Below are 26,508 nucleotides of genomic sequence, written 5' to 3' on the forward strand. Positions count from 1 at the left end.
AAGCCACAGTTCTTTTCTCTCAGTGATTTTGTTTGGGTATGACTTACACTCTGGGGTGGCACAATGCATGGCCAAGGCTTTCCTTCAAGTAGGGCTTACACCTGTGGGTTCAGCCATTCCCACATATATCATGTTCATTTGTCTGTAGCGTCTTTTTCCTAAGCAAGTGCAGTCTCTTTAATGGCAAAACTGCAGTGGAGGGATTAGGGTATTGATCATCAGTCTCCACACCCTTGCAAACCTGCATCGTGTGCTCTGTTAAACCAGTCTATGGAGATCATATAGGTTTTCCACTTCTGTTCATTCTTTATATTCTGGTCATAATTATTAGATTGATGACCAGTTCAGCATCTGTTTTGCTTACATCTATTTTACTCCAAAAGAATAGCCAACAGATTTAGTAGAATTTCACAACTAATCAGATCCTTAGTTATTACAATCACTTCATTCTAGAAGAGGGTAGCTTTAGAGCAGATCCACCAAATGTGAAAGTCATCTGCACACCCTTGCCTGTATCTCCAACAGCTATCACATAGGCGGTGTGCTATTCCACCTGTTCGATGATTTTCTCTTTAGTTGCTGTGTGTAGTCTGTCTTCTCTGTAAACGTATATCTGTTGATTCTCAAGCAAACATACAAAACTTACCTATTGCACCTATACAAAATAGGTGCTAAATACATATGGTAAATACAGAATTAGTTCATTCTGGGACCGTGGTGGCTTAGTGGTTAAGATGCTGAACTGCAGACCGGAAGCAGCAGTTCGAGACCCGAGTGCTGTGTGACGGAGTGAGCTCCCGTCTTCAGTCCCAGCTCCTGCCAACCTAGCAGTTTGAAAGCAAGAAATTTAATATAAATATTAAAATCACATTTAAAATGCATTATAGCTATTGAAAGCCTTATTTTCCATGAATCTGTCTAATCTGCTTTTAAAGCCATCCAAGTTGCTGGCCATCACTACATCTTGTGGGAGAAATTTCCATAGTTTAACTATGTTGCGTGAAGTAGTTCCTTTTATCTGCCCTCTGGGAATCTCCCAGAATTATGAGACAGGAAGAAAAATGTCCCCCTATCCACTTTTTCCACACCTTGTTTAATTTTGCATCCTTCTGTCATGTCCCCTGTGCTTACCTTTCCCCCCTGCTGATTGTGTTGCACTAGCAGGACTGATTGCAGGCACAACGGGGAGTTAGCAGTTCTAAAATGTAACTCTGTGTTGGGACAGGTCAGTGGAGCTCCCTTGTGTGAGCTCCGCTGACCTGCTCCTTACACAAACAAGCACTTCTGCTCTTCTCTGGTTGCTGCTAACTCTCCGTTGCACTAATGCATGGGCACAATAGGATACTACCCTTGGTATGCTTTGTCTTTCTTAGAGGACATATACATGTGAGCAATCTTGTTGATCTTCCGTTAACCCTTTAACCTCCATGATAAAAGGCAACCATAAGTGAAATGTGAAAGCGCTGTCCGTGACACACATGCACAAAGCTGGAATCCAAAAGCAAATTATAAACTTCTTTAATATAAAAGGATACACCATTTTAACATCATTTTTAAAGCTAGTTACTTGTGACTCAGTACTTTGGTATTTGGGTGAAGTTCATCTCATTCTATTGAAATAAAATATGTGTTAAAATTACTGCTAGGAATGATCTGTCCTTCTTTTGTACTCATTTTTCCACGCTTTGACCCAGGTTGTAGCAATCTTTTCTGCTTCATGAAGCTTCTTAAGTCTCTGCTCTGAGGCAGTTTATGAGTGAACACAAAAGGTCATTCACAGTTTCAGGAAGCCCCGGGGACATTGTTATAATGACTTAATATGCAAACATATTTTAAGAGAACAGACTTTAGGGATGAGGTCATATGTTAATGGAGGTGGAATGGAAAGTATAAGTGTAGCTCATGTATGCTGTAAAGTTTAGATGTCGTGGAGCTTCACTGTGGTGATAAGTCTCCAATGTGTGGATATGAAATTGCATATAAACAGGTTCACACTTTTCGTAACTGGAGGTTAAATTGTTTTTAGTGAAGGGTATGTTTAATATAAACAAAACTGTCTTTTTTAGGTGGATAAAGTTACTTGTGGGGGAAAAGGTTGTTTAGAATTACTTGGGCCAGGAGCCTTTGGGTTGGAGAAGGCTGGCTATAGGTGAAACCACTGTAGTTTGCTGCAGTGTACCACTTCTGGGTGATATTAAGCTGCCACAGTCTCACAGGAAGACAGGTAGCATGAGGCTTGGTGGTTATTGGAGCAATGCTCTGTCCAGTCCCCCATTCAAAAGGCAGGGAGAAGAGAACATGGAAGAAGCCAAGTTTGAATCTGTAGTTGGCTTGGAGGTTTGTTTCAGACATGGCTGAGTGCTAGCCCCTTTTCCTTGGAACTGATGCTGATGAAGGAACCCAAGCTATATATCTGCTATATATGTGAGCCAAATCTGACTCTTAAGGGGTAGCACTCAGCCATGTCTTGCGTCCAGGGTGCTTGCATCTTCAAGACCCAATTTGTGAAGTAGGTTAAAGAAAAATGGCAACAGATGCAAGTTCTCATGATGTGTTTTTTTTCCCTAAGGCTCTTTGCTGTGGCATCTTAAAATACGTTATGAGCCCATGTACCTTTATTACTTCCCATTTCCTAGGCAACAGTGATAGCTTTATTATACTATTAAGAATAATTTATACAGCAGTTCTATGACCAGTTGGTACTTGAGGTCTTTTACATACTGTAATAAAATCATATAATTATTCAATTAAAGCATGTGTTAAATGGGGGTAATATGCCAAGGGCCAAACAACAGTGAACCTTCTAAAAGCATACAGGGTTGTATCCAACGGTGACCTTGCCTTAGCAGAAAGACCTTATGCTTAGGTAAACTAGGACACACAATTTTAGGCAGTCCTTCCTATCTAATCCAGCCCTCCACTATATGTATCATTGCAGTGGATGGTGGGGAAGCACAAGTGGATTTCAAGTGGAAGATGATGACACTTCCCCCACTCCCACATTCTGTGAATGAGGCAGAGCAGTGGTACTTAAAATCCTGGTCTGGGTGCACCTGAGAAGAGTTTAGTGGTTACAAAGGCATGGTTCAAAGTGGTAAGGTCTGCCTGGGACAGATGCTCTGTAATACATTTCTTGTATTGGGCACCTTTAAAAAAGCATATTCAAACTATAAATGATATCTCCACTGATATAGTGAAAATGGAGAACTTTGACCAAACATATTCAAACTGAATGCTTTGTCAGTTGCCTAAGGATGGAACTACTCAATGCCATTATTCGCAGCCCTATGTTTGAGGTCTTATTCCTGCTCTCTACTATGTAGCAAAACTCAGCCAGTCTCCTAATGTCATTATGCTGAGTGTTTCACCGCCCTCACTTGCAGTGATGCATCCAGTGATGGGAGAGTAGAGGAAATGCACAGAGTGTTGACATCAAGATATAAAATAAGTTGAACTTCTGTTACAGAAAGGAGAGAGGAAGTCAACAAAGGGTTGCTATTTTCTGTGGCAGCCTCATGTTCCTTATAATAAGTAGTTCCTACCTGAAGAATTTAATGGACTGTTTATTCATTAGAAGAATGCTACTATTACAAAATATAAGAACACAGTTGCAAATGATTAAGAGTACTGTCTGTTCATCCTTGTTCTGTTCTCAATGTTCGAGTATTTTGTTTTACTAGTTTGTTTTTTAACTCTGTTGCTTTCAAAATTAAAAAACCTACTGTGAACACACCCAATGATAGCTCCAAATAGGTTTTCACTGTTGGTGTATCCAATTATCTTGTGTGGGTTTTGGAATGTGCTTGCTATATTACAAAGATATTCATGGCCTACATGACATTTCCCAGAGTTCCTTGGATTTAGTGCCATGGAATGTTGTGTTTCCATTGGTAAAATGCCGCTGCACGTTGTCTTAAACCCTCAGGCTAAGGATCATGTCAGGATTTTGTTACTGTGGTTCCAGCTGCTCTGACGCTTACATTATTGTTTTCGTTCCTCCTGCTGAGGTTCTTTACAAATGTTATGGAAACACACTAGGATTTTTGTTATGCTAAATCATAGTTTAAACTGTTTTATTTGAGACACCAGGACACTGGTTTACACAGGCACTTGAAGATGGTAACATCAAAGGATGAATTGTATATATGAATGAGCTATCAACATTTTGATACCAAAGACTGAACTTTTATATCACTCAATGCCGCACAATACTTTTCAGTAGTGTCAGTTTGCACATTCAAATGTTGGGAAATCAAGTGATACATATACCTTTCTGAACCTGTTCCTCATTAATGGAGTTGAGCAGTTCCTGAAGGGTGATAATTTAGGGCTTCTCCATACCAGGCTTTTTTATCCTGCAACTTTACTGAGGTTTCTGCTTCCGGATTCTTTGCGGGATTAAGATTGGCCCTTTAAAAGCACTTCCCCCGTTTTTTTCAAGGATTTCCTTTATCTGCAAGTTCTGTATTTCATTATATAACCACTAGATGGCACTGTGGTTTTAGTGCAATTCCATCATTACACCTTGAGATTCAAATCGATTCAGATTGCCATTTTTTAAATAGCTCATTATCCCCATTACAAATAAAGCCACGGAAATGGTCACAAACCACAGGAGAGGTCCTGGAGGGTGATGACATCATATAAAGGACCCACAAACTTCTGTGAGTAACAAATCTTGATTACAGGATAAAAGCCCCATGTGGAGAAGCCCTTAGTCTTGGGGTCTCCAACATTGTTCTTGTGGGCGCAAAAGCACCATGAAGAATTCCCAAGCTTCTGTAATGCCTCTACATACACATTCCCATGCTCACAGATCTCTTCCTGCCCCTCCCCATTGCAAGTGGGAAGGAAGTGATCTCTGCCTTGTAAGGTACGTAGTGGTGAGTCAGAAGTAGGGATGGACGAAAGGGACTTACCTTGTCCCGCAGCTTGCTTCGCGGTGGGGGGGAGGCGCTTTGCTTCTCCCCCCGAAGTTCAGGCAAGGGGGGGGAGGCGCCCCGCCTCGCCCGGCCGAAATTCAGGCTGGGGGAGAGGCGCCCCATCCCTCGCCACCGAAATTCAGGCCGGGGAGGAGCGCCCCGTCTACCCGGCCACAAAAAAAAAAAAGTAAAGTAAAAACACACACACACACCCGTGATAGGGTACATAATGATTTACGTAGCCTGTCACGGCTAGCTTTCCAAAGTCAGCCGTGATAGGCTATGTAAATCGTCACGTAGCCTATCACAGGTGACTTAGAAAAAAAAAAAGCGTGTATGCAAATGGCGGCGCCCATGGGGCGCCGCCATTTGTGTTCCTTAGTTTGGCACGTCTAGTCTACGTAAAGATTTACGTAGACTACGGCGAAAATAAGGGAATGCTATTTGCGTTGCCCTTATTTTCGCCATAGTCTATGTAAATCTTTACGTAGACTAGACGTGCCAAACTAAGGAATGCAAATGGCGGCGCCCAATGGGCGCCACCATTTGCGTACATGCTTTTTTTTTTTATTTTTCAAAGTCACCCGTGATAGGCTACGTGACGATTTACGTAGCCTATCACGGCTGACTTTGGAAATCTAGCCGTGATAGGCTACGTAAATCGTTACGTAGCCTATCACGGGTGTGTGGTTTTTTTTTTTACTTTACTTTTTTATTTTGTAATGGTAGCGGCAGCAGCCGGTCAGAAGACCGGCCGCTGCCCCTGCCGAAACGCTGCTGAAACGCCACCGGGACCCGCCGCCGAGAGGGACATTCGCACGAGTCCCATCCCGGGGGGGGGGCCGGGGGGCCGGCGGAGAATTTCACCACCAATTTTGGGGGGCCGAATGCGTTGGCATTCGGCCTCCCAGAGATTCGTGGAGAAATTCTCCACCATCCCTAGAAGGTGAAAAGGGCATAGCTGTTTCCCACATCCTATTTCAACTCTATTTACTGTACAAGGCAGAGATGAGCAACCCACAGAAGGTGAAGTGATCATAGCCTACAAAAATGTTTAAAATAAAGGCAGACAGAAATAAATGATAAGGGGGGGAGGGAAATGAAAGCAGAGTTTGTCTGAGCTGTCTGTCTGCCTGCCTGCCTGCCTGCCTGTGTTCTCCCTCTCCTGTGTGGCTGTCTGTGGCTTTTCTCCCCTCCCCACCCCCCCCACCCCGTCTCTCTGGGTCTATGTATATAATGGCAGCATTTTGTGAATGGGCATGCCCCCATGGCAACCATTTTATGATGGTGCCCATGACAGACACTCACATTCCAAATGTGCCCATGGGTCCAAGAAGGTGGGGGGGAGGCTTCTTTAAGCTATCAAAGGAAATGTAGAACAGCTACGTTTTGGGCCAGGTAAAGCAGAGGCTTTCAGGTAGTTTTCCAGAAACCATGAAATTCCTTGAAAGTTTATAAGGAGTTCATCAGCAAGATCAGTTGTGGTGAACAGCCTTCTCTGAAAGACAGATTGCCCATTCTTCCCCTGCAATGTGCTGATTCATGTAAATGTTGAGTTTGTTAGGGCACATGGGGTAAACTGAGCATGCACCCTAGGACATGCTCCAAAGACATCTGCAATGCACACGAGTCCTGTTGCTGGAACATAGTTGTTCCCCACCAGAGAAGGTAATTGGAAAACTGAGTGAGAGTAATTCATTTATTGCTTTCTTGTTCATGTGCCCTAAAATGTACTCTATGTTACTGAATAACGTGCGGATTAGGGATGTGTGGATTGTGTAAAATTTACATCTGATGCATGGATTGTCAGGTGCCTTTTGTTCCACTGTCTGCTCATCAGTGGAATTGGATTTTTTTTTTTGTTTCCGTGTTTGCGCAAATTTGCACCTGCACAAATTCATACTTGTGCAAATCCCTCCAAATGCGCATTTGTTTTCACACTTTAGCCTATGGGGGAAATACACATTTTGGCTGTTTTTTTATTTTGCATATTTTGTATTACTAAATTTGCACAACATTTTCAAAAGTTAGAAAAACACTCCACAGGTCCATGGAATCCACTTGACTGGGGAAAATTCGGTCCGCTGCGGAATCCATGGGTCAGACTCATAAAAAACCCAACTCATTTGATTCCATTGTGGATTTCTCTGACATTCCTAGTGGAAATATATATTTTCCACAATATGTTCCAGTATTGCACATGTAAACTATCATTAATATACCAGGTGGGCATCTCTTGTTCTTTACAAACAGAAACTGTATTGCATCGTTTTGGAATTTTTTTAATGTTTTTTTTCCAATAGCTCTGTAAACTGTCATAATTTTTTCAGGCCTCTGCTTATGCTATCTGTATGAAATCCAGGTACCTGAATAATAATAATAATAATAATAATAATAATAATAATAATAATAATAAAGTCCCTTTAAAGATCCCATCTTAAATATAGGAAGATGTCATTGACCTTATTGAGTAATTAATGGAGAAAATTAAGCTGTCACTCTGAGTGAAATCTGAATACATCTGCAGCTTGAAAAACAGAACAGTGTACAGTCTGAGCAGCAAAATTAAACATTCAGTCTTTGGGTTTATGCCTTTTGTATTGGTGAACAGATAAGTATTGTTATCTTCCATAATAGAAGGACTGTTCAGAGCAGAGCTACTGAAGGGATTACAGTAATATGAAGTGAAAATGATCTGGAGGAGACTCATCTTGCACAATTAAAGATAGTTCTATTTACTGAGAGAGAGAAAAGAACAGACATTTTTAAGGCACTCTTTTCATTTATATCATAGGATTACCTTGATTGTATCACTGACCAATCCAAGCTCTCTTTGGGGACAGAAGAACGATCAGCTTTGTTTGGAAACATAAAAGATATCTACCATTTCAATAGGTAAGTCAATATTCGACTTAAGTGAAAGCATATATGCTTTCTACAGATTAAACGCTTTGTTGTCTTTTCCCTAGCAGATTAAAGGTTAAAGTAAAAAAAAAGGAAGGATTGGTACTTCAGACCAGAATATCACAAAAGGGTCTGTGGGAGAAGGGTATTTGCCTGCTCAGAATCACCCTCCAGCTGTTTTTCTTCTTTGTATCTTTTCCTCTCCGTGTGAAAAAGCATTTGGGAAATTTTGAACAGACAAAATGGTTGGAGAGTAATATGTTAAGCAGCTCTTCCCCTACTCTTTCTCTACTTCCAGTCATAGGCTCCAAGGCTGCTTTTCATTTTTTTTAAAGGCCCGACAGCTTGGGAAAAGACAAATTTAGCTACATGTACCAAGTCTAGGTGGCCTGTAGCCTATGCATGTGTAGTGAGAAGTAAGCCCCATTGATCTCAGTGGGCCTTCTGAGTCCAGATGAATAGGATCATGTTTTAAATATTACTTCAGTTACGTTCAGTTAGTGTGCCTTGAGAAGGAAATATCGAAAGCATCTATGATGCTGCGGCCATCCTGATTATCTTTGGTGCCTCTAAAGCTGCTGTAAAGTTTAGACTTGCACTACTAATTATCCGCTCCCTTTTGTCTAAAAGTAAATGTATATCCATTTACAGAAACAATGTCAAAATCTATTTGGTATATGAATGTTAAACGAGCAGCTAGCACATGGAAGATTGTTTATAAACCCAGTCGGGCAAAGTTGTTAAAAATCTAGAGGAAACTGCTTCAGAGCTTATCCTTTCCCCCTCTTAACTGGTACAGTGATCTTTTCTGTCCTGCTTTACCTCTGTCACCCAGATTCAAAGGGGGGTGGGTGGGTTTGCACATCATTGAGGATGGAGTAGCTGTATGGAGATCAGAGAGAGAGCATATGGCCTCCTGTTGTACAACAGCCTGCCAGTTTCCCTCTCTGTCTTTGAATTAAGTAGCCAGTAACCCTTTAATGCTAAGAAATAGCGATGCAGAAAGGAGCAGAAATATATTTAGAAAAGAATAGCACTATGGAGGTACCCATGTGAGATGCCCCCACTTTTTTGTAGCAGTATGAACAAGACCTGATAGTTTTCTTAAGACAATGAAAGATGGAACTGGTGGTGCCCAGAATAGGGAGAGAGAGTAGGGGCAGGGGGGAACTGAGCATGTGCGTGGAAACTTTGCATACTTTATTCATGTTACTAGTGTAAACGTAAAGGGAAAGACTGGAATATTAGTAACCAAAGAACCTAATGACATCTTAGCCCTGTAGCAGAAAACAGTATTAATGGGGCTACTTTATTTTAACTTAGATTTAACGTACGAAGTCTAATTTGGTTGTAGGTAGTGTACGTTGGTATGTGGTTCTCCATTTTTAAAAAAAATGAAATTTCCCCTTTTTTATTTGTGTGAACTAGTGAACTTTTGCAAGATTTGGAAAACTGTGAAAATGACCCTGTAGCTATAGCAGAATGTTTTGTTTCTAAGGTAAGTGATTTACTTTCCTCTTGATCTTAATCTGAGTTCTAGTATATTGCAGTCTCTTTGTTAAAAACACACACACAAGCTTCAGTTCACAAATGCATACAACTGATAGGTTTGGGTGATACGAATGAAACTTGAAAAACGTTTTTTATAATGATTGTGTGGACATTGAAATAGCTTATATTTCACTCCCGAAATGTTCCTGAACAAATCAAGAACTATGAAAATATTTCAGGCCCAATTCCTTTTTCGTCATTTAATTTTGCACTGGTCATAATTAGGGAGAAATTAATACCAATTTCGATTTTGCTTAGTTTCTCATTTTTTTCAACCTTAATTTCATTTTGTGTCGTTGCTCCATGAGTTTGCAATTTTTTTTTTTTAAGTTGCCATGAAAATTTGTATGGATTTTCATTTTTATGCATTTAGGTTTTGATATCTCCTAATATATACATTTTACAAGCAATTTCCCCGAAGATGATGCATTTTTGTACATTATTTTTTCTAACATACGGATTCTGCACTTTTCCCTAATATATGTGTTTTGTATACATGTTTTAATTGGAGAACTGCACCTATTGAGGTATAGCTGTGTTCTGGTTCGTGTATTGATTTGAGAAGTGCGAATGAGATAAGTTTGCATTTAAAATGCAAAAAGAGCACATTTTCCCCCTGTCCCTGGTCCTAATCTATCTGAATTGTCGGCACCTATTGGAATGGGTGGGAGCTCTGCAACAGTACAGCTATGCCACAAATCATCGCAGCTTTTACTAAATCCCTTTAAGCTATTTTAAAAGGTAGTTACATTTGATGGAAGAAAAAGTGTGACTCATCTCTTTGAGCTTTCTTTGTTTCTTTGACACACTTGAATATTTTTGATACTTTCTTCTCTTTAGTTATTGTTTTCTTTCCCTAAGGGCTAGTGTGAAATAGACGGAGAGCATTTGATAAAATGCTTTTAAAAATGTCATGTCTGTATGCTCTATTTCTTGTTTATATTAATATTAGTATGCAAAATAAAACTGAAAAAAATGAGATAATGTGAATTCATGTGGCTTTGGAGATAATCCCACATTTATAGCAAAACTCTGGTTTAAGAAAGCTTTTTGAATAAACAAGTAGAAAATATCCAATGTACATTACTGTGTCTACTACTCTTGTTTGCAGAGGGTGACATCTAAGGATGGATGGATTGTTAAATCTGTTCTGTTTGTGTTTTGTGGATTGTCAGTGTCTTTCATTCCGTCATCCGCTCATTGATGGAATTGGATTTTTTTGTACCAGAATTTCTTTGTTTGCAAATGCACATTTATGCTTATGTGCACTAGTGCTAATGTGCAGTTGTGCTAATGCACATTACTGTTAATGCGCATGAATGCAAGTGCACACTTCAAATGAACAAAATTGTGCAACACCCCCCCCAGTAAAAAAAGTCCGCAAGTCCACTGACTCAGAAAAAGCCGGTCTGTTGTGGAATCTGCAGGGCAGATTCATAGAACTCCAACTCCTTTGAATCCATTGTGGATTTCTCGAACATCTGTAGTGACATCCAGCATCTCATGAGCAGACGTACACTTATGCAATGAGACATCCCCTGCCCCGCTCTGTGCCCCCGAAATCTGTTCCAGAGCACCACCCAACACTCCATATTTGGGGTGTGTGCAGTGGGCTACAGAGGTGGGGAATATGTTTTGTCAGTGATGGCTTCTGTTTGTTGACAGACGCAGTTGGTAACAACCCAGAACCCTTGAAGTGGCAATGGGAGATGGAGCTTTCTATTAACATGTTTGTGCTCTTGTACATTTCTGCTGCTGCACATGGCAGCATGACTTTTGGCTTATAGTTCTGAACAGAAGCTTGGGAGGAGAGTACCCACAGGCTACAAAGAAGTGATCTTCCTGAAATTATGTAAGCGGTTTTATCATCTCACCTAGATCAGAGCTTTGGGACTTACTGGCAGTCTCATACTGTGGTTTATTTAGAGATTGATATTAAAGGGGGCCAATCACCACAGTAAATCTCCTTCTTATTCTTGCCTTGGCCCAGGCTCTTCTTACTATTTTGCAAATATACTGATAAATGCCATTCAGTTTTGAAGGTTTTCAAGGGTGAATGTTCAATTTTTACTTCAATTTGGATCTTTGATTTGGGTGTCAAATAACATGCATTATTGCATTTCAAAAATATTGCACTGGCTTTCTAAAAGTTTGGATGTGGTGAGTTTTGACTTTGGTCTAGAATGCTTATTCCTTGGCTCTTTGATTGGAACATCATTATTTCGATCTGTCTGTCTGTTTGTCTGTCTGAGGATTTGAGCTAAAAGTTTTATAACTTAGAAAGGGAAGTGTCCAGGAATGTGTGAAATCTTTGACTAGACGTTCTTATTCCATGCTGGCTCATGGGAAAAGTTGAGAAAGTCACCAGAAGGGGAAGGTTGAAGGCAGGTGTGGACCAGTTCGGTTATTCATCGATCCTGAAACCTACCCCCTTCCTTTACATCCCCTCCCTGTTTTTTTCCTAACAAGAGAGAGATTTTATTTGTCATATTAAACTTCACACAGTAGTATCATCTGGAAATACACATTTATGTCTAAAAATAAATATGTGTGGGTTTATACTTCGTAGCTTTCTTTTTTTGTAAGTGCTGGATGATATTAATGCTTGCATGGGTTTACAGATGCATGATTTATAGTTGTCTGCTGGGCACTATCCATGCTGTTCAGCTGTGACTGAACATCAAAGCATCTTCGTACACATGTAGGAATAAATGATGTTAACTAAAACTAGAAATGCAGGTTTGTTGAGACTATAAATATACCAAGGATAGAAGTATTGTGGCTTACTGTTTAGAAAGTCCATTGGATAGAAAAGAGTTTGGACTTCCACCAATTTTTTAAAAGCAGTACAACCTTTTAATTCTAACGATTACATTTTTAGTAAACTACAATATATTTAGTACACTACAATATATGTTTTTGCTTACAGCCTCAAACTGTGATCTGCAATGAAAGGGCATTTAGTAGAGCTCTTGCACTGGTGCAATGTAGCGTTCTGTGCAACAAAATGCAGCTGTTAGTCTAGTGTAGCTGTACCAGTGCATAGTGTAAGGCAGGGATAGGCACTTTGTGGCCCTCCAGATGTTGTTGGACTGCTTCTCCCAGCATCCCCCAACCAGCATAGCCAATGGGAAGGGATTATGGGAGTTGCAGTCCAACAACATCTGGAAGGCTGCAAGTTGTCTGCCCCTGATGTAAGGCATTGGATAGAAAAGTATGTGGTTAGTGACACTAATCATGTCCTCATCCACATCAACAGGACCTGTTCCTCTCTCCCATTTGATTAGTGCCAGGCTGCAACCACAACACATGAATACTAAGTGTCAGGGGTCTTTGGTGCCAAAACAGCAGAGCTATGCCACAGCCTGGTTGGAGGAGATACTGGCACAATTGTGTACTATATCATAGCCAATACCCCTGATGCCCATATGCACATAGACCAACAAAAGAAAGGGAACAGTGGCCAACGAATGGGCAGCACACTGAAGGAAGGCTCCACCCCATGCAGCAAACCCCAGGTTCTCACAGACCCCAAAGTGTTGATGAGCAAGGATGAAAGCCAGATCAGGTTGCCCGTGCTTATGGGTATTCTGGGTAGAGGCGCTCTCTCTCTCTCTCTTTCTTTTATAGTAGTTCATACATTAATACCAAGTAATAGTAGCTGAACGTGTAGGGTTGGCAACCTAGACATTTTACAAAGTAATGGTTAGGTTAACTATACTTAAAAAAAAGTTTTTAAAAGGCATTGGAATAAACACAGATGGATTCATCCTCCCATTTGCAACCCCTCCTGCATGCCCCTAAACTTTCTTTAGAAGGTTGGGAGATCCTCTAGAGCAGATTTTGGAGGGTGCAGAGGTGTCCATGGGAGAGGGGAAGAAGGGGAAGTAAAGGAAGTCCTATTGTGCAATTGGTCATCACTTGTACAATGTTTGATATCCCCCATCATTTCCATATGTTGATTAATTTTAGGGTGGGCATTATAATAACTACTTCAGCTCATTTTCTAATCTCAGTTATCCCTTGCCATGATGGCAAGATGGAAGAAAATAAAATGTGCCGAAAAACAGAAGAGAACATATAAATGTTACAATAACTGGTTCCCAAAACAATTCATTTGTCGGATGATTTTGGTAGCTATATGATGTTATGATTAAGTGACCATGAAAGCTCAACATATTCATATTGAACTAGATGGCTATTTTCCGTCTTTTTATACTTGTTTACATTTAAATTCTTATTTACAGTTTGGGTATAACTTTAATATTGAATTTTGCATTTAAGATGCCATTAGAGACGCACACACACACGCACACGCACGCATGCACGCGCACCCTACCCCCACCCTGTTACAGGCAATAATTACAATGTGAACTGATTCCGCCTGCTAATTACAGGGTGTAATGTCTCTGCTGCAGATTGCGGTTGATTTGATTGCTAGTTACTTGCAAGAGTAAGTTTCTGCTGTAGCTGTTGATTTAATGTGTATGCATTTAATAGGCTGTGGTGCAAGCTTGTAGTGTGTCTCATGTCAGTAAAGATAGCTATATGAATTCAAATCTGAAAGACACAGATAAAATATCAGCAAAGGCTCATCTGAAATCTTCCATAATTATTGGGTGGATTGTCACTGTCTGGTGTTAAGACAACCTTTTAAGTAGGATGGAGAGTTTTACTAATTCTTAAAAGAGAGAGAGAGATTCTGGTACCTTGTGCTTACCAGATGTTGTCATGGGCTATGAAATACTCCATAAATCTGTATCCTTCTGCCCTGATCAGTTGGGGGACTTCAACGTACATTCGGAGGCCATCCTCACAGGAGCACCTCGGGACTTCATGGAGACCATGGCCTCCTGGGAGCTGCACCATATTCTAACTGGGCCCACCCATGTAGCCGGTCATGCACTAGACCTTGTGTTTGTTTCTGGAGAAGCGGGGAGTGATCTGGAAGTCGGGGGTATATCCACCACCCCCTTGTCATGGTCAGATCACTATCTGGTGATGTTGGACTTCTCGGTTCCACAACCCCTCCGCAGGGGTGGAGGACCCATTAAAATGGTCCGCCCCAGGCGTCTTATGGATCCAAATGGATTCCTGAACACGCTTGGGGATTCTCTGGGGCATGCCAACAGCCACTCGGTCGAGACCCTGGTGGGTGGCTGGAATGCCGCAATCACTGGGGCATTAGATCGGGTGGCTCCGAAACGCCCTCTCCCCCTGAACAGGGCTCGGACTGCACCATGGTTCAATCCGCGGTTACGAGCTCTGAAACAGGAGGTGAGACGGCTAGAGCGCCGGTGGCGGAAGTCTCGCTCCAAAGACGATCAGACATGGGCTAGAGCTATATCTTCAGCCTATCACGTGGCGGTGAAGGCAGCAAAAAAGGAATATTATGCTGTCTCCATCGCGTCTGCAGAGTGCTGCCCCAGGAGGCTGTTCCAAGTGGTCCGGAGCCTGGTCGGTCCTGTGGCTCCGGAACCACTGGAGCATTCTAAGGCCTCCTGTGAGGCTTTGGCAAGGCACTTTGCAGATAAAATTGATCAGATTAGGTGTGTTACTCTGCACACTGTGGATACAGTTAGTGAGCAAGAGGCGGCCTGTGGCAAACCGGTTTTGTGGGATCGGTTCCAGCTTCTTCCTCCTGATGAAGTGGACAAGGTGCTTTCATCTGTAAGGCCAACCACCTGCTTACTTGATCCTTGCCCATCTTGGCTCATTATGAGCTGCAGAGAGAGACTGGGTGAGGGGATCAAGGCGGTGGTGAACGCCTCCCTTGAGGAGGGAGTGATGCCATCAGCCCTCAAGGAGGCAGTGATAAGACCGCTCTTAAAGAAGCCCTCCTTGGATCCTCAAGTTCTGAACAACTTTCGCCCAGTCTCAAATCTGCCATTTTTGGGCAAGGTGATTGAGCGGGTGGTGGCGGTGCAGTTGAAGGCACACTTGGAAGAAACTGATTATCTAGACCCATTTCAGTCGGGCTTCAGGCCTGGGCATGGGACAGAAACGGCCTTGGTCGCCTTGGTGGATGATATGAGGAGGGCTCTGGATAGGGGTGAATGCTCCTTCCTTGTTCTCCTCGACCTCTCAGCGGCTTTTGATACCGTTGACCACGGTATCCTCCTGGACCGCCTGGAGGGGTTGGGCATTGGAAACACTGTATTGCGGTGGTTCCAGTCCTTCCTCTCTGGCAGGTACCAGAGGGTAGCACTGGGAGAGGAGGTTTCGGACCCGTGGCCACTTACTTGTGGGGTGCCACAGGGTTCCATCCTCTCCCCGATGCTATTTAACATCTATGTGAAGCCACTGGGGGCTATCATCAGGAGGTTTGGGGTGCAGTGTCATCAATATGCGGCTGACACGCAGGTCTACCTCTTATTCAAATCTTCACCAAGGTTGGCCGTAGAATCCCTGTCCAAATGTCTGGAGTCGGTGAGTGGCTGGATGGGGAGGAATAAGCTGAAGCTCAACCCTGACAAGACCAAGGTACTTTTGGTGGGAGACAAGAGGAGGCTGGGGGATGTTGACCTGGTGTTGAATGGGGTACATTGAAAGACCAGGTCCTTGAAAGACCAGGTCCGCAGCCTGGGGGTCATTTTGGACTCCCAGCTGTCCATGGAGGCTCAGGTGTCAGCTGTGAGCCGGACAGCGCTGTATCAACTCCATCTGATACGGCGGCTGCGCCCCTACCTTCCCGACCATCTGCTCCCATCGGTAGTACATGCCCTGGTCTCCTCTCGTTTAGACTACTGTAATGCGCTCTACGTGGGGTTACCCTTGAAGACGGTTTGGAAACTGCAGCTGGTACAGAACGCGGCGGCTCGCCTGATTAAAGGCAGCCGCCGGCGAGATCACATCACTCCAGTGCTGAAGGAGTTGCACTGGTTACCAGTTGTTTTCCGGGCCAAATTCAAGGTGTTGGTTTTGACCTTTAAAACCCTATATGGTTCCGGCCCAGCCTATCTTAAGGAGCGCCTCCAGCAACACCAGACAGGCCGCTTAACAAGATCAGCCTCGGATGGCCTTCTCTCTGTCCCATCAGCCAGGACAGCTAGACTGGTGGGGACGAGGGAGAGGGCCTTCTCTGTGGTGGCCCCCACTCTGTGGAACTCCCTCCCTAGGGAACTCCGTCATGCCCCCTCTTTAATGAGCTTCCGTCGTGCATTAAAAACGTGGTTGTTCAGGCAGGCATTTGGGGTGGGTTAGGGTATTTTTTTAAAAAAAAAATTATGGTAAAATTTTATTGTTTTAAATTGTTTATGGTGGGTTGTACATCGCCCAGAGTGGCTGGGTGACCAGTCAGATGGGCGATTAATAAATTTAATAAATAAATAAATAAATAAAAATCAAGCCTGGTTTGCACAAGAGTGAGTAGCCTTGGCCACCAGGCATCTGCATCCATGAGCAAATGTAATATGTGAACAGGGTGATTATGGATAAAGCCAAGAGCAATTGTGGCAGCACATTTTTCCAGTTGTGACCATAAGCGTTATCATAGAATGGGAAGCACGTCTGGCTATATCCATGGTCATCTACCTTGTACATTACAATCGCCATGTGAAATGCGTGTGGTGGATGTTGGCAGAGCAAAATGTCTTGTGTGAAACAGACCATCAAGCAGAGGTGGACAACTTGTGGCCCTTCAGATGTTTTTGCCTGCAACTCCCATCAGCCCTAGCCAGCATAGTCAATGTTAAGGCATGATGGGATTTGTAAGCCAAAATATTTGCAGGACCTCTCCCTTAGCAAATACCCTGAAATTCTAGTAGAGACAGATCTATACAGAGATAAATACTTTTAAATAAGTGGTTTTTCTGCTGAAAAATGCACCCACAAGCTGCTTTTTTTTTTGCCCAGGGGGCAAAAGCATATGGGCAAAAGCCTTCTTTCATCTGTTTTGAGACAAATTGGATTACACCAGTGAGTTATATGTGAGGCTGCCTTTGAAAATAGTCTGGAAGTTTCAGTTAATCTAAAACTGGGCAGCAAGATTGTTACCCAGGACTGGCAGCCAGTATCATACTATGCCAGTGTTTTGTCATCTGCACTGGTTGCCAGTCCATTACCAGGCCCAATTATTAATCTTTCAAGCCGTATGACTTGGGGCTAGGTTACCTTAAAGTTTCCTCCTGTATATACCTATCTGGGTGGTAAGGTAACCTTCTGCGGCCCTTCTCTGGATACCCCTGCCAAATGAGGTGAGGCTGGTGACTACTAGAACATGGGATTTTCAGTTGTAGTGCCCCCATTATAGAATGCCTTCTCCATAGAATCATAGAATCATAGGGTTGGAAGGGGCCTAGAAGACCATAGAGTCCAGCCCCCTGCTCAGTGCAGGAAGTAGGGGTGGACGAAAGTCCCTTACCTGTCGTCGAAGGACGTTCGCGGTGGGGGGGAGGCGCTTCGCTGCTCCCCCAGCGAAGTTCAGGCCGGGGGGGGAGGCTTCCCGCCTCGCCCCGGCCAAAATTCAGGCCGGGGAGGAGGATTCCCGCCTCGCCCGGCCGCGAACGCGAAAGTTAAAAAAAAAAAACAAAAACCGCCCCCTGATAGGCTACGTGACGATTAACGTAGCCTATCACGGCTAGATCTGCAAAGTCAGCCGTGATAGGCTACGTCAATCGTCACGTAGCCTATCAGGGGGCGTTTTTTTTTTTCTTTTATTGCAATGGCGGCGGCGGCGGCAGCCGGTCGAAAGACCAGCTGCTGCTCCCGCCCCGCTCGAACACCCGCCGAACCGCCGGCCGGACCCGCTGCCAGGAGGGACATTCGGCGAAGGTAAGTCCCGTCCCGGGGGGGGGCGGGGGCGGGGGGGTTCGGAGGATTTCTCCCCGAAACTTGTTCGGGGGGCCGAACACGTTGGCGCTCGGCCCCCCGAAGTTTCGGGGAGAAATTCTCCGCCATCCCTAGCAGGAAGCCTGATTCCCAGGTGGTCTCCCATCCAAGTACTAACCAGGGCTGACGCTGCTTAGCTTCCGAGATCAGACACATCCAGCCCTTTTCTCGGAGAGACTTACTTGCTGCCCATGTTGTGGTTTTTTTCAGTGCCAGGTGAAAAACGTTTTGTTCTCAAAGGCTTTTCAGCCCTTTTGCTTTAAGAAGTGCTGCTTAGATCCTTGGACTGCTATTGTCCCCTGCTATTGTTTCTTTTGAATTCTGTCATTTTATTTCTTTTAGAATTTAGGTTTTATGGTTATATTTTATGGTTTTAATCTCTAGTTTCTGAATTGATAGCTTCAGCTATCAGGCAGTATAGAAATGTAGTCAGTACATAAATTGCATCTTCTACTGCATTTTCTAAAAAAAAAAAAAAATCAGTCTCAGCTTAGCAACATATATAATTTTGCCCTAAAAACTTCACTTTCTAGTCAGATAACTAAAAATCACTGTTCTTGTTTTCTTTCCTTTTAGAATAACATGAAAAGTACCTTAGATATTGAATGGGAAATATTGTTTCCCTATTACTGAAAATGATAAAGGAACAAATAAGAAGGCTCTACGGTGAATTGTCAATGACAATTTGCTTGTAATGGCAGCAAATCATAGGTTAATTGTGTGCCACCCCAGACTGGGTGCTGTTCTGTGATGTGCGAATCCAGACACCATGGGTTAATTGCGCGTTAAACAGCCCGCAGTGAATTACAATTAGTTCTTAGGTTTACTGTGGATTGTTTAACCTACAATTGCTCTATATCGTCTGGGTTCCCACATCATGAAATAATCTCTTATCAGGCTGATCAAAGGTTGTATATTCAAAATGGTGGCAGCACTCGGTGGGCACATGCTGTGGCAAATTTTGGGTTAATTAACCCAGTTTGCCTCTGTTCCGTGCGAATGGGGCCTGTGGGTTAAACAACAACAGTTAGCCTACAATTTATTCTTATGTTAACTGCAAGTTGTTTAAGCCACGATCAGCCCATATTATTCTGGTTCACACATCACAAAATAACCTCCGATCAGGCTGATCAGAGGTTGCATATTCAAAATGGTGACAGCATAGACTGGGCATGCAACCTGGCAAATCATGGATTAATTAATTATCCCACAACTTGCTACCGAACAAGCCCAGTCACAGCAACATGTATATACTTTCAAACAGGCTTCTAAATGGTACTGATATTTGCCTGTAGCAAGTAACAATTGCCTCTCAGCAAACAGGTAGGGGAGCTTGCCACAAGTTGATATTGGGGAGGTCTAGGTCACAGATGACAAACATGCGTATCAGGAGGCAAGTGGCATTGTAAAAACAACTGTAATTTAGTAATGTTTGTTGAATTTTCTGCAAGCCTGCTTCCAAATAACTGTTGGTTTCAGAGTTTCTAGTGAGCTGTGATAAAATCGAGATACTAAATTCACTTTTTTTCTCCCTGGTCCTTATACACAGAGTGAAGATTTCCACATATACACACAATATTGCACCAATTATCCAAGGTAGGAGTGTTGTCTTCTTTTTTTCTTGTGCTTTCCATTTTATATGTTTGTAAGGAGACATTGAGAAATATGACCATAAGGCTTAAAACTATCATTTAATCAGATGATCATGCTATAATGTTTGTGAAAGATATTAAGAGGGAAAGTAGAAAAGAGGATGGTGTATGGCCCCCATTTGAAAATGCAAGTAATTAACTTTATTGAAGGTTAATCAGTTACTTTGAAAATCGGAAGTTAAAAGATTTGCTATTTTTAAATAGATTATGGGTGCAACTCTATGCATGTTTAGACAGAACAATGTCCTTCAACTACCAGCATCCCCTAGCCAGCCATGCTCACCAGGGGATGCTGGGAGTTACAGGACTGTGTTCTACCGAAGCATGCATAGGATTGCACCCTACATACAATGTTTGCAGTCCCTGTGATATTCCCCCTCTGAAAATTCTTCCTTAATGCCTTTTCCATCAGCAGATATACATGTATCCTGTTGGTCCTGTACAGAATGCAGACCAGGAATGTATCAATCAGTGCCAAAGTTATACAAATATACGTATATGAGAAGTAAAGTGAGATTAGTGTGTTGTTTGTTTGATGTTACTAGTACTGTGATGCCTATTTATCCAGTCAGCCATCTTGTGGGAATTTCCGCTGTTTTTCTTAGCAGGGAGAAGCATTTGGGGTGAGGGTGGGGATTTCTCTGAGATGATAGCACTTTGGCAGATTCCCTTCCTTCCTTCCTTCCTGTCCTTTTTTTTTTTTTAAAGCAAAGTCTAATGGTAAGACACTTTTTTCTCCAAAAGACACTTCAAGCAGGAAGCACTGTGATGGAATAAAAACTTAAAACTGTAGGCAGACTCACACATGATGGTTTGTAGATTGTAAGATTGTCAGACATAACACTTGTATACATTCTGCACAGAAAATTCATAATACTTGGAAGTGGTCTTAAGCAGTCAGTCAGTAGTGACACTGTTATATGTGTGCATTTGAAGCTATGGTTTTCTGTAGAATTAATACATGATTTCAATAAAGGCTCTGAAGACTTCCTTTATGTGCTTTACAGGTCAGTGGCTGTACTAACAGAATGCATGAGGAACAAGTCCCTGGCCAAGTTTTTCAGAGAGAGACAAGAAGCTTTACAGCACTCTCTGCCTTTAGGATCCTATCTCTTAAAACCTGTTCAGAGAATACTCAAATATCACCTACTCTTGCACGTATGTTGTACTATAAGTACCGCTTGCTTGGATCTCTGACTGCACTCTACAGAACGCAGTGCAAGGGCCAAACCACAGGTCATGTTGTTCACGCTTCCCAAAAAGCGTGCTTAAACTGGCCAGTTTTTTTTTTAAAGGTAAAGCAGCTGCACAGGGAGTGGGGGAGGGCTCTTCCACAATGTGCTCCTGATCTGGGTCAGGGGCCTGCACCGGGTTCCTGCTGAAACTTCTCCCTCTTCTGTTGGTCCCAAATGTCTAGTTTCTTGCAAGGTCCATCTTCAGGGGAAAATAGCAGCCAAGGAGAGGGTGAAATTCAGCAGGAACTTGCACAGACCCTCTGTCCTGATCAGGAACATGTTCTGGAACTGGCTTCACAACTGCTCTTTCTTCAGAATAAAAGTGGCCAGTTTAAGCGTGCTTCTTTAAAAAAGAAAAGAAAAGTATAAACAATGTAACATGTAGTTTGGCCCTTACATTGATTTTTCTTTAAAATTCGGTTTAATGTATCTATATTTATATCCTGTTCCTCTTCATATTGTGTTTTTTCTCTGGTTCTGGTAACAGTTTTGCATGGTTGCAATGAAATGGATTTCCCAGAGGGCCATTTCAAGGGGTGAGTTGAAATGAGTCTAAAGAGTTTCAAGGGATCACAGGAGTTTCTACCAAGTCTTTGAAAGATCTCCTAGGTTAAAAACAAACAAAGGAACAAAGTTCTGTGGAAAGCTAACATGTCAAAGAGAAATTCTAGCTTAGCCTTCACCTTGGTGTGCTAGGTTTCTACGGACAAGGAATGTTGATCTTTCATTATGCGATTTGCTCTCCAGCATGCTGAAACAGTAATGGGAGAACCACGTGGTTTTTCTGAACATCCAGATTTGCCCTGTCATCCCTGTTTCATTTCCCCCACTTTTTACCAGTAGCGTGGATAAGTACTTGCGAGGATGCCCTCTTTCCACCACCTTCTCTTCTTTACCCCACTTCCTCACTTACTGCCTACTTTTTCCTTAACAGTTCCCTTTGTCCTTGTCTACCCATCTTCACCCACTCTGTTCATCTGTTTTTGCTCCTTCCTGTTTCTTAACTCTTACTGCCCCTTTCTTAATCCTATTTCCCCTTTCTACATCATTTTCCTCCTCCTGTCCTCACAATTGCTACAGCTCCTTCCCTGATGCTGTGTGATCCTATACATGTCTGCTTGGAAGTAACTCCCACTGTGAGCCTTTCTGCATGACACTTTTATTCTGCACTTGTGATTCCTCACTCACGGCAGTTAGTGGGTCCTTTACACGACATTGTCATCCTCCAGAGCCTCTACCGTGCTTTGCAACCAGTATCATGTTTTTTTCCTAACAAGGAGAGTCTGGCATTTTTCTGAATGGTGTTATAGAACCCTTGTGTATTTCCATTCCGCTATACAACAGCACCACCTAGTGGTTGTGTAATGGAACATATAGTAAGGCAGAGAAAGAAAAACCCCAGGAAATAAACATGTGTAAAGGAGCCGAACTTAATCCTGCAAAGAATCTGGAAGCAGATGCCTTGGTAAAGGTGTGGGTTCAAAGCATTACATAAAAAAGCTCTATGTTCAGTGGGGCTTACTCACTAGTAAGGGTATTTAAAATTGCACCATCAGCTCCATTCTGGAGAGGAGGGCAGTCCTGCATGAAGTTACTTAAGCCTCTAACAGAACTCAACAAAAAAGTTTAAGAACTCCTGAAGCAAAGGAATGTATGTAGCAAGTTGAAGGTAACCATTTCAGATGAAAAGCTCAGTAACTACTGTATATCTCATTACTTAGATTTTTTTTTATTCCATTCTGTCCCTCTGTTGTTGCTTGGGAAAGCCTTGCTGAAGAATTATGCATAAAATGATATAATTCAGATTTAAAGCAGTTGTATATTTCTTTGCCCTAAATGGTACAGGCAGCTGGCAATGGAAATCAAAAGCCATTTTTTTGCATGTAATGGTGGCAGAGAAAATAAATGTCTCTTAGTCGTTTCTCCCTCTCCCCAGTGTTAACAGCATTTTTTAGAAATCTGGTTTCATTTTAATAGTTTTTTCTCATATGCTCCCCATTAGATTATACTCTGATTTCATTTCAAAGTCCTGAAATATTAATTTGTAAAGTCTGTGTGCGTTTCTGACATCGGCCAAGCCTAATGCTCAATGGAATTATCAAGCTACCATTTTGTAGCCAAAATAAAATGCAAGAGACATACATTAAGATATCAAATGACTTAACTCATTTCTCCTGTTAAATGTTAATAAATTCTGCCCTGATAGCTGCCACTGTAATGCAGCTGAGTGATGGCGTTGCTCTAAGGCATGCTGGAATACCTCATGACTCACCAAGCCAAACACACTCAAGTAGCCATTTATGGCAACCTACCAAAAGCTCAGGAAGCCTCCTAGTTTTGCTGACTGCCAGAGAGTGCAAAAAAAGAGAGGGTGTCATACACCTGGCATGCTACAATACATGGCTTTTGTTCGTCTTGGTAGCTCACAAGGGCATGCTTGCCATAAGAAACTGACATGAGTTGCCTTGTCTAGATGAGTCATGATCACTCATTTCAGATGAAGTAGTACTGCATTCAAATAACTTTTGATGGAGACCAAATATTTAATTATAAAGCTTTCCCAATAATTTGAAGGACTTATTGTCTGTGCTGCTGAGATTTCAGTCTTCGTCATAGTTTCATTTTAGCCACTTCTCATACGAAATTGCACATTCCCATTGTACATTCTAAGCAGGGACCAAGGTTGGAAGTAAGATATACATGTGACAGAATGCTACTCAGTCCTTGCAGTGCCAATCCTTTTCATCCCAGTTTAGGGTTGACTTCCATGTTCTCAAGACTCAGTTCTGACTGTCAATATACTCCAGGGGTGATTTTCATCAGAACTGGGGATGGTGGGAAGAGGGCCAGCTCCACGAGCATCATGGTTCTGTTATTTTGAAACACACACACACACACACACACACACACTGCAATCATGTGTTTCATGTATCATCTCATTTGGTCCTTAACCACATTTAGCCTTTCTACATGAAGCTTTTATTGTGCACTCATGATTGCTCACTCACAGTAGTTTGCGGATCTTTTACACGATGTTGTCATCCTCTAAGAGCTATCCCATGCTTTGCAACCATTATCGAGATCTTTTTCTTAATGGGGAAAGTCTAGTATATCCTGAATGGTACCATGAAACCCTCCGTGTAATTGTGCAATTCTGCTATACCACAGCACCATCTAGTGGCTGTATAATGAAACATATAGAAAGGCAGAGAAAGAAAAATCCCAGAAAGAAGCCCATGTGAAGGAGCTGATCTTAATCCCACAAAGAATCGAGAAGGAGAAGCTTCGGTTAAGGTGTGGGATAAAAGCCTCGTGTAGAAATGCCCACTGACACAGTTGCTTGGGGCTATTGAGAGGAAACCAGCCAATCCTATCCTCCATATCTTCAAAATAGTTTCTCTCTTATAGGCTTCCATTTTGCTCCCTCACCAATAAGAAGTTCCCTTATTTTGGCACTGATATTCCAATTTGCTATCCCCACATCAGTATAACACAACACAGGTCCTTTACTTCTTGATGAGCAAGAAATCAGTAGGAATGTGGAGGGGGGGGAAGGCTTAGAAAAAAAAGGAGCTTGCCCAGTGAGTTGGTTGCCAGTGGGAATGTGGTGCTAAAGGAGACTTACACACAGGCTGGGGATAGGAGGAGCTTTGTGCTGTTGGAATGGATACATGGGGGATATTTTAATAGGCTGGCAGACTCTGGTCTAGGGTGCTGGAAGAGGTGCGCTGCAGCTAGAGGGGGCTAAGGGGCAGATCATTAATTGTAATTTACCAGCCAAATTTTTTTTGCAACCCTCTAGGAATTACAAATTATTTTGTCTTTGTTTGCTTCTTTACTAGGAGATAGAAAACCACCTTGACAAGGACACTGAAGGCTATGATGTCGTTTTAGATGCCATAGATACGATGCAGAGAGTGGCATGGCATATTAATGACATGAAGAGGAAACATGAACATGCTATCAGGCTGCAGGTGGGTCAAAATGCTTTCCAAATCAATAGTGTTTTACAGGCTTTTGTTTTATGTGTATCGGGAAACAGCATTTAAAATTACTTTATTTGAACACAAATTGAATTTGATATTTCTGTATTTAGAGGCATCACAAAAACTCACTTGCCACAGCAGTTCCCTGAAGTGTCAGATCTGTTACATGTGAACATTTCTTCAGAAACTGATTGAGAGGTTCTCTAGAAATCTGTGTATCAGTAGAATGCACCAAAAGTTTAATTTGGGGGGAACAGAATCCAAACGTAAATCCTTCCTTCCTGGCACTAGGTAAAGTGCTCCTTGTGCACCAGTAGTTACCTTCGGAGTCAGGTTGGGTAATAATTTTGTCATTTAAAAGATTATCCACATGACTGCTGAAGACGTCCCTCAAATGTGCATTTCCTTTGTCGGAAATCTTGTACACCTGTGCTCTGCAGGTAAGGAGAATATTCCTGGCCTATTACAGTAGCCCAGTATCTGGTCTGCACTATCGTAATATGGGTGCAGGTCTTTAGTTTGAGATGTGGCTTGCCAGGTCTATGTCCATGAATGTGTTTCAAAGCTGGGACTGAGTTCTTGAATGTATGCCATACATGAAAAAAGAGAGTTCTTTTAAGCATGTTCAAAATGCATTTCCCTCACTACTCAAGTACCACGGCGTGCTCCCAGACACATCTGAGAGGAGAGGGGAAAGTGTTTCTATTCTAGGCAAGATTGTGTCGGGAGCGCCCTAGCTGCTTCTTACAGTCCCCTCCAATAGCCAACTCAGGACACAGACGACGAGGATTCTTTCCAAAGCTTTATTCCTTTATTACTTAATGACTCTTACAGATACTAATCACTAGCGACTAAGCAAGGAACTGCACTGGGGTAGATAGCAGAGTAGCCTAAGCTCCAGGTAAGGCAGTTGGTCCCCATTTGAAGGAGAACCGCGGGAAGACCCTGAACTTATGGGCTATGGAGAGATCCTCCCTCTTTCCCTTGGGTCCTCGGGATGCAACCATTGTTTTAGCGCCAAACGAGCAGAGCGCCTCCTTTCGGCACCCTCCGTTGCCGCTCCCTGCATCTGCGCTGAGCGTCCAGCAAGCCCCCCTCCAACGCTCTCTCACTGCCAGGGTCACTATCCCAGGAATGTTGGCAGGAGGAATCTCTGCCAGCTGCTGTGCTTGTGAGAGATGAGCAAGCTCCTCTCCCACGGATTGCTGTTCCTCCTCAGAATCAGAACTGCTCTGGGGCTCTCGGCTCAGTTTCCACCCTGACAGATTGAACCCTGCCATTCCTTATTTCTAGACTGTTTATGAGTGGCAAAATAAATGTACTACATTTGAAACGTGACTGTGCACATAGAGGCTGGCTTCACACGACTGGGGAAGGAAAATAAGCCATCATAGCTTATTTCCCTGCCTCGCGCGTGCTGGTTGCGCAC

General features: G+C 42.7%; 1 protein-coding gene across 1 annotated transcript in view; it reads left to right on the forward strand.

Annotated features, from left to right (window-relative positions):
• Positions 1-26,508, forward strand: part of PLEKHG1 (pleckstrin homology and RhoGEF domain containing G1) — a 184,961-nt gene that overhangs the window by 123,146 nt on the left and 35,307 nt on the right. The window contains exons 4-8 of the mRNA XM_084827830.1: positions 7,717-7,817; positions 9,255-9,324; positions 19,756-19,802; positions 20,866-21,016; positions 24,936-25,067. Coding sequence (XP_084683956.1) covers positions 7,717-7,817; positions 9,255-9,324; positions 19,756-19,802; positions 20,866-21,016; positions 24,936-25,067 — 501 coding nt within the window. The remainder of the gene's footprint in view (positions 1-7,716; positions 7,818-9,254; positions 9,325-19,755; positions 19,803-20,865; positions 21,017-24,935; positions 25,068-26,508) is intronic.

The sequence above is a fragment of the Heloderma suspectum genome, chromosome 1, assembly GCF_057233095.1.
Source record: "Heloderma suspectum isolate Gila_16-S chromosome 1, 16-S_ref, whole genome shotgun sequence".
Taxonomy (NCBI): Eukaryota; Metazoa; Chordata; class Lepidosauria; order Squamata; family Helodermatidae; genus Heloderma; species Heloderma suspectum.